Source organism: Triticum aestivum, chromosome 7B (genome assembly GCF_018294505.1).
Source record: "Triticum aestivum cultivar Chinese Spring chromosome 7B, IWGSC CS RefSeq v2.1, whole genome shotgun sequence".
Classification (NCBI taxonomy): Eukaryota; Viridiplantae; Streptophyta; class Magnoliopsida; order Poales; family Poaceae; genus Triticum; species Triticum aestivum.
In genome coordinates this window covers 128190002-128199251 of record NC_057813.1, presented here as the reverse complement: position 1 = coordinate 128199251, position 9250 = coordinate 128190002, and the positions used below count along the sequence as shown (strand labels likewise).

General features: G+C 44.5%; 1 protein-coding gene across 1 annotated transcript; it reads left to right on the top strand.

The window, feature by feature from the left end:
- Positions 1 to 2327: 2327 nt before the first annotated feature.
- Positions 2328 to 3081, top strand: LOC123157762 (citrate-binding protein). The gene is made up of 2 exons (XM_044575978.1): positions 2328 to 2618; positions 2698 to 3081. Exons 1-2 carry the CDS (start codon positions 2328 to 2330, stop codon positions 3079 to 3081), a joined length of 675 nt encoding a protein of 224 aa, XP_044431913.1.
- The last annotated feature ends 6169 nt before the right edge of the window (positions 3082 to 9250 follow it).

Below are 9250 nucleotides of genomic sequence, written 5' to 3'. Positions count from 1 at the left end.
TTCTTTCGCATTCAGTCGGAGTTTGCGGAAATCATCCATCAAGATGTCCTTCGTACCTCGGGGCAGTTCTACCTCAGAAATCAACCGTCCAACAGTGACATCGACACAATGCTCAAATGCAGGCTGACAACGCTCGTTATTTCATGACTCCCACGATAGACGGCGGCTTCATCCACGCTCCGGTCCCTTGAGTCGAGTCGAAAGCAGTGATGCTGTGTCTAGTTCTGAAACATCGATTGGCTCATGTTGTAATTAAACTTTAATGAACTTGTAGTATGTCTCTTTGGTTTCGAGAATCGTTCAACTTAGATGTAATCGATGCTATTAATGTTTTGCTTTTCTCTTCCGATCGTTCTGTTGCATACTTATATATTGCTTATGTATTGTCTGTGAATTGGTACTAACGTTTCATTTGGCTAGTGCATAGCGATGCCGTCGTATGTCGTGTACAAGGGTAAGGTTCCCGGAGTCTACGACGACTGGGAGGAGTGTCGGAGACAGGATCACCGATTCAGTGGTAACAGTTACAAAGGGTACACCACTAGGGCCGAGGCCGAATCTAGATACGCCCGCTATCTAGCGGGAGAGGGGAGGGAGCGTTGGAGGAACCGGATGAAGACGAGTTTCATCGTGATGATGCTCATCATGATGACCGCAGCTCTCTTCTATGTGATGGTAGTTTAGATGATCGATATCGACTTGTAATGTGAAGACAAACTCGCCACTCGCGGTCTCGAGACTTGTAATATAATGTTCTATCTTTGTTCGGTCTTTTCAATTCGGAGACTAATATGATGAATTGTATTCGAAGACTAATATGATGAATTGTATTCAGAGACTAATCTTCTATTGTATTCGATGAATCTGTTGTTGATGTGTGCTGTGTATATTTTGTCCAATTATACATTTTGTAACCTGTGCAAAAAACAGAAAATTAAAAAAACCTAATATTCATACTAATGGCGCATCACATCACAGTGCGCCATTAGTATGCCAAAGGATACTAATGGCGCATCATTAAACAGTGCGCCATTAGTATGCCGAAGTTACTAATGGCACATCTTGTTGTTGTGCGCCATTAGTATGCCAAAGCACCTGAGTATACATGGCTCCCTGGGAGGCATACTAATGGCGCACTGTTGTATATACTAATGACGCATCTGAGGTCCGCCATTAGTATACCAGATACTAATGGCGCACCAACTAATGGCGTGGCACTAATGGCGCACCACTAATACGCCATTAATGGCCAAATTAGGTGCGCCATTAGTAAGTCTTTTCCTACTAGTGTATATATGAGTGTTTGTGTTTGTACTGTATTTAAGAAAGAGAGTCCTATGTTCATATGACTTTTTTTTTTGCGTAATGTAAGTTGAATACATGAGGAGAGCACATATAACCAATAGTAAAACGTGAGGGTTAGATACTATTAGTTCTGTATGTGTGGGCACAGATGTATTTGCCCTCACGGTAGTTTCTTCAGCATGCTAGTCGGATATAAATAGCGAACTAATATGTGGTTGGATGGTTAGGAGGATAGTGATATCTCCAACCTAGCATAGTTCAAGTTTTAGATTTGACAATGGTGCTCGTATTTTTTTGGACTTATTTAAGGTCTTCCGGCGATGTGCTTTCAGTGGCAAAAGACGTTCTCGTCAACTACGAAGGCGTCTGTGACGACTTCGCCAATCTCAAAATGATGTGCCAGCTCAATCTCTCAGAGGTGCTCATAGAGGTAGGGTCTAGAATGTGCGTTTGTACGTTTATGGGGATGATTGTATTAGCGTTAGCGTCTATATTATGTTAAAAAAATCAATTACAAATACGTGCTAAATAAAAATTCAAGTATATCCTGACTTAGCAGAAAAATAATTTCCGTTGGTTAACTCATTGCAGTCGTCCCAAATTGAACTGCCGTGTTCACCAGGTCACGCAGTAGATTTATCACCGCGAAGGAGGGATCAATACATCGCTTTCCCCTTCTGAATTACCATCGGTAATACGAAAACACCAGCGTGCCGTCGATGTTTAATTGCCGCCTGTTCACCTACCTAGTCAGCCAGTGTCACCTCGTATGTACTAGTAAAAGGGAACAACTCAAGCTGCATGTATCCAACGTATCCTCTGCGTGTAAAAATCAAGAGCACTATTTAATTAAGCTATCAATTCTGTAACTTCGAACATAAAGTATATACTGATAAATCGCCAGAGCCTATATAAACCACAGCGAACTTGATTACACCCACACCCATCGATCTCATCATCACAAGTCTCTGCATTGAGAGATAATTCAAGGAGGCAAAGCAGAAGCCACACACGTAGTACCAATGGCTCTTCGCGCTCTCTCATGGATTAGTGTCTCTCTGCTTGTCTTCTTGGCGTCCTGGTCATGCGCTGCGGCCAGGGGCGCACGGGCACCAAAAGCCGCCGACCCAACCTATGGGTTCACGTCGGTGAGGCTCGACGAGAGCAACTTTGTGCTGCAGCGCCCCTACGACGAGGCGAGCGGCGCACGCTACAGCTTCGACGGCACCGTGCGGAAGCTCTGGGTGCTCGCCTCCGACAAGCCCCATGCCCGCCAGAGCCATACCAGCCCAAGAACTGAGATCAGGATGGCAGTAAGTTTACCACATCATTAGTTGTACTTCGTCTGGGTGTAATTAAGGTCTAGTGATCTTACTGATCTTCTACTTGCAGGGCTACGACTACAGCTCCGGCGTGTGGCAGTTCGAGGGCTATGGTTACGTCCCCTCCGGCACCACAGGGGTGTCTATTATGCAGGTGTTCGGCGCCGGCGAGATGGCCACCACGCTAATGCTGCACGTCTATGATGGCGCGTTGCGGTACTACGACCGGCAGCTCGTGGAGGACGCCATCTATGATAGATGGTTCCGGCTGAACGTGGTCCATGATGTCGAGGCGTCGACGCTCATCATATACATCGACGGCGAGCAGAAGCTGCACGTACACGGCCGTGGAGGTGACTCTCACTACTTCAAGTTTGGTGTATATGCGCAGAACCATGACTCCAGCTGCATGGAGTCTCGCTGGAAGGACATCAGGATCTTCAAGAAGCAATAGAATTATTTGTGTATATATAGACTATGTATGTTGATAGAATTACTATGTTTGTATTGTTTATTTATAAAGTTTAATAGTAGTACCGTATTTATTAAATATATATATGAGGATCCCTTTTCTAAATTTATGCTTGCAATGTTCTTTGTAATGTACAGTCTTTTGTTCCAATAACAAATTGGACCATGCTTTCGACGAAAACAAGCTAGATTGGATTGAACCTGAATGAAAACACACTAGATTGGTTCTCTAGTGCTCAATGTTTCTTTCAGACTATACTTGTTTATAGACAACCACCTCATGATAGCGGTGGTAAGAGGCATCATGTCATAATGTCCAGTCGTACCATCGTACCGATATACTATGTATACTGTATATATTCATACGTGCCTAGTGGTGCGTAGGCCATGGGGCCCACATGGATGCGCTAGCCTGATTGACATACCTTCAGGCTCCCTAAGCTAGACGCCATGTGGGTTACTCATCAAAGGGTCCATTAGTACCACCCATTTTACTAAGGAATCCTGCTCCTGCATGGCCTTGAGTCCTACTCCAAGATGAGGAGGTTTTCGCCATACCCCGGTTGTATAAAGGAGACCAAGGCCCTGCACGAGGACCAACTGATAGACATGCCACAACTTATTTGGAACGTGGTTAGCTGGGGTTGATGATATTACTGCGTCTCGTATTCGGATTGGAATATGTGCGCTTGTTTGGGCTATGTGGAATTGCAGGAACGATATAATTTTTAACAGACAACATATTTTAACTTTCTTGCAGGTCATTTTCAGAGCTACCGCATGGATCCGTACGTGGTCCTTACTCACTCCTACGGACTCCATGGAGCCATTGGTTATTGGGTGCAACCAGTGGGAGATGGTAGCACAGGCTATATTCAACCGATTTGGATGACGGTCGCATAACAGGATATGAGTCTAGGGAGCTTGTCCTTTATGTTGATATAACGATTGTGATATTGAGCATTTACATTTTTTTTCCTTTTGCTTCGCTTGCGAGCTGTAATAGTTTTATGACTATGTGCTACTTTGAGACTTTTTAATAAGATGGCTGCATGCATCGTTCCGATGCAGAGGCCGGGGGCAAGCCTCCTTTTCCAAAGAAAAGACATGCCACAATTTGGACAAGTAAACCAAGAGGATCTAGTGCACCTCGCCTAGTTCGTCCACCATAGTCGTTGAGTTGCTTCCAAATTCGCTGTGTTCATGCATTTTAACCTAGATAAATTGTTTTCACATGATTTCTACTCACATGTGGGTACCCCACAACAAGACGAATCCCGTACAAATTGTTGAAATCAATGGGGGAAAGCCCATTTATTTTCTTAGTAATTCCAAGGATAAATACGAGAGGCCCACTTGGCGCGTTCATGCATGATAGGAGGTGTGGATGCTTAGTCCAACCCCAATAGTGGTGGGTGAGTTAGACCAACATATAAGGTTAGGTTACAACAATAAGAGCATGAGAAGAGGACACATACACATGTGCTCCTCCTCTGTTTCCAGTCTTGCATGTGCTTCATTTTTCGTTTTTTTGTAGTCAAGCCAAGAAAAGACTTATGTCTCGTGCGTGTTGTATTATTTTTGCCACGTGTGACAAAAGTCGAATTTTTTGAGCCATTAGTGGGAAAGAAATCTGTACTGACGTTTCAGTTCATTACTCTAGTATATCAGTTTTGGCTTATGTTTACAGGGGTTGCCCCTCTACCCTCTACACATAGAAAAACTCGGAACACATGAGACCACCCTTTGGTTCAAGAGCTTTGCACCGCCTAAGTCATTAGCATCCTGCTTCTTGGCGAGCAGCGCGAGTGGGACATCAAACTTCTGAAACTCCGTTTCTTATGATCCTTTACATCTATGGCGATAAATGCTATGGAGATGGAGATGTAGATGAGAAAGGCGGCAATTGTGAAGTTGGAAGGTGGTGTGGCGTCCGCTCTCCACTTTTCCGTGTCGTCCTTTTTCATATGATTTTCTTCTCCCCTTTGTAGTCATGGAATGCAAAATATGGTTTCTCGTAAGGTGCGATGAGAATTAGGCCTCAGAGTCTTTACGAAGTTGGATGCTGTTGAGATCAGGGACCCTGCATCGTGCGGCTCAAGTGCAAGCCCTCATAACAGGTGTTGCGCGTCTCCAGTTGATTGATCTTGATCGCCTAGCTCCGTATTTTCCACATATGACTTATTTATTCTCCTAAAATGGCTCATTCATGCAAGGAACAAATAAACAAAGGGATTTGCCATCTTTCACTTTTATTAGTCACTAGTAATCAAATTGAAGTGATTATCTCAGAAATTCTGGGATGATTCAATTTAAACAAGGATAGAATGAGTGCTAAAATACATTCATCAAGGCGTGCGTCCCCAAGCAACACTGCCTTGCCGCCTTGCTCTAGCAACCGCTGCCGCTAGTTCTGAGCCTGCCGGAGACTCCCAGCTCGATCCCGCGCGCTACCGCAAGCTCCGTGCATGCGGCTCCGACTACTAGGCCATGTGACCGGTCTACCCGTTGCTCAGTAGCTATCTGCGCTCCACCATACTTGGGCACCCGTCATCCCAAACACCCTACCCCCCGAGAGAGATATTGAGAGATTTTGTTCGTTTTCCTTTTCCCATATGGATCCCACTTGTAAGAGAGCTGGCAGAGAGTTCTTTCACTTTCCTTTGTTTATGAATGGTTCCCATCAGTAAGAGAGAGGGTTGCCTTGTTTTTTTCCTACCTAAATGCCAGTTTCCACTGCCCAGTGGCATGTTAGACAAAAGAAATGATCAAAGCCCTTTAACTAGAAGGAAACGACGCGTAAGGGTATTTCGGTAGAGACACTTAAATGAAGAGGGGCAAAAGTGAGCTTGATCGAAAATTAGGGAAAAATGTTATTAGTGGGACTTAGTTAATGGCAAGCATGCAATTGGCCCTTATATCTATTTTCACAAATACCTCAATGCTTTCCAATCGTTAATACATAAACCGATAAAAAAGGATCTTGAATAGCCTCATCGTTCATGGTCTGTATCTCCTGCGTGGGTAGCGGTGGTGGAGTCTGAAATGCTGCCTGAGAGGAGTCATAAGTGTGTGCAGCTTGGTCATCGTCATCGTCAAAGCCCTTTAATAATGAACTAACACCACTTAGCATCTGTGACTGCATGCAATGCATGAATTGTGAGACTGGTTGCTTACAGCAGTAGAGTTGCACGTGTAAAATTGATTTGTAAACCTACAATGCTGAAAATAAAGTACAAAGTAATGTTACCTGGTCCCATTTGTTGATGCTAGGACGAGCTTCCTGGTTGTGAAGGATGTGGTGGGCAGTAAGTTTGACGTGGGGGTGAAGCCATTCGCCCTGGTTCTGAACGATGCATAGAGGGACGTGGCAGACGATGTGCTGGACGAGGAACTGCAACATCCAAAGATAGTCTACATTTAACAACTGCATAAATCCCTCGTAAATTCTCATCTAAATGCCTCAATCATGAGACGTGCTCTGGCTGTGGAACAGTATCCCCCCTCTCAACCCGCCACATTAAAGTGGAAACCTCCTCTCGTGCCTCGACTATCAAGTCACTCTATACATGAAGAGTTAACCAATTGTATATGTTGAGGTTATGATAGAACTACACATATGAGTTACATGGTATATACCGCGTGGTGTTTGGTTCTCACAACAAAGGCAGTTGGGTACATATCGCTAGAGAGGAGCTTCCATTTGATCAGGAGCAGCTGACGGAACTAAGTAGATCCTTGTTGTATGTCGGTAACGCTGTAGATAGAACTTGAACTTTTCCCAGTCAAAGGGCCGAACCTCATCCCAGATATTTGTCGGCGCGGTAGCCCATGCATGAATGTAAGGACCAATGCTCTAAAGTTGTATTCCCTGAGATTGACATGTGTGTTACATAGTTAGCTATATTCGGAATGCAGTGTTGTGAACTAAGTTAGAATTACTTACTTGTGCACTTGTGCTGGTGTGTGCGGAATAACTGGAATTTCAGGCTCTTGACATAGACTGAACTGTCTCATTACCCTATGAAGAGTCATCTTCTCAACCGTCACGTCGAACAACACATTGGCCTTGTTCATCCAATACTACCGATATCTAGTGCATAATCAAGATATCCCATGTGGGTACCTGAATGATATGATCCGAGTATGGCACCCAGATAACTAGATCCTCATGCAAACTATCAAAGTGCGACGTGAAGGACAGGTGGCAGCCCCTCACTTGGGTACGCGGAAACTGTCTCTGTACATGACAACAAATAAACATTACTAACACTTCTGCATGGCAAGAAATAATTGAATGGATTGTTACATAATATAGAAGTACCTCTATCTATGCCCAAACAGATGCCACAATAGGCAAGTCGACGATAGCTGGCACGTAAGCCCCTGCTAGGTCCTCCATCCCATCGGCACCGACCATCACCACCACCGCCTCTCCCTCAGCTCCTGGAGATTACCCCATCACTAATACCCGTGAAGCCGTCCCCCACCCGCCAGCCGCACCTCCTTCTAAACCCCAGCCACACCTACCACCAGCCACACCTCCTACCCACCATGGCTGCTCCCCACCACACCTATTCCTCACCATAGCTTCAAACGACTACTCCATGGATAGATCGAAGCCTAGACCACTGGGAATAGCTATACTCAAGTGGATATGATGAATGGATGCGAGAATGGCAGGCAACGGAATAGATCGAGCGAAAAATGAGAAGAACACACACGCGCGCGCGCACACACACACACACAGAGCGGCGAGTGAGCACTAGCGTTGGGAGGAAGAAGATGGTCGGTCTTATCCCGACCTCTTTGGTCCCGCGTTAGCCGAAGACAGCTGTTCGGCCGCGGGCTAATCGAAGATAATCTCTTCAACCTATAGCCCACCAAAAACGGCTCGTCGGCCCAATTACACCACTCTTCGGCCAGACGTAAACCGAAAAGAGGACTTTGGTCGGACGGTGGCCAAAGAGCTCCTCTTCAGTGAAAACAACACCGAAGACTGCCTCTTTGGCCCAAGGGTGGCCCATAGGGTCATAGTATTGACTTATTTGATTTAGGGCATACATTTTTGGTATTTTTTATAAAAAATAATATTTAAAAAAATCCAGATGCATCAGCTCGATTAATGGTGCTAGACCTTTAGGTGACCCCCAAACCTTCACAACTTGAAGGTTTCTGGATGACACCCATAGTCTAGTGATTCCCAATACCCAATAATAACAAGCAACATGATTAACTCGTGGGATTTATCAATCTCGGAAAAAAATTTATCAATCTCGACAAAAAAACTCGTGGGATTTGGCTCGATGGAGTAGAACATCGGAGGCTCTTCTTCTTTTTCGCCCAAAGATTTTAGACATATGAGCATTAGGGGATGAGCTTCCCAAGCTATAGAGATTCAACAATGGTGGGGGAGAGAGAGATTCAAGTATGCTCATATATGCATATCCAATATTCTGTATACATTTGATTGAAATGAGTGAACAATCACACTGAAACGTGATTCAAGGTACGGATTGAAATGAGTGAACAAATTCTAGGTACGGATTGAAACGTGTCAGTATACATTTGATTCATGAAAAAAATTAGAACTGGAGGGGGCACGTATGTATTTCTCCTCACGGTAGCTTCTTCAGCATGCTGGCGAGTTATAAATATACCCCCCAAAAAAGTGAGTTACAAACACCTAGTAATTTTTTTTTCAAGCATACCCTCGCTTGAACAGAAAATAATTTCTCCATTGTTTAACTCCTTGCCGTCATCCCAAATTGACTGCCGTGTTCGCCAGGACACGCAGTAGATTTATCACCGCGTAGGAGGGATCAATAGATCGCTTTCCCCTTCTGAATTACCGTCAGTAACACGAAAATAACAGCGTGCCGTCAATGACAGTTAGCCAATGTCACCTCCTATGCACTAGTAAAAAAGGAACATACTACACTAATCACGTTGAACAACTCAAGCTGCATGTATCCAACGTTAACGTATCCTCTGCGTGTAAAATCAAGAGCACTATTTAATTAAGCTGTCAATTCTCCAATCTCGAACATACTGATAAATCCCCAGAGCCTATATAAACCACAGGGAGCTTGATTACTCCTACCCATCTCATCAGCAAAAATCTCTGCATCGAGAGAGAGAGAGAGGGAGAG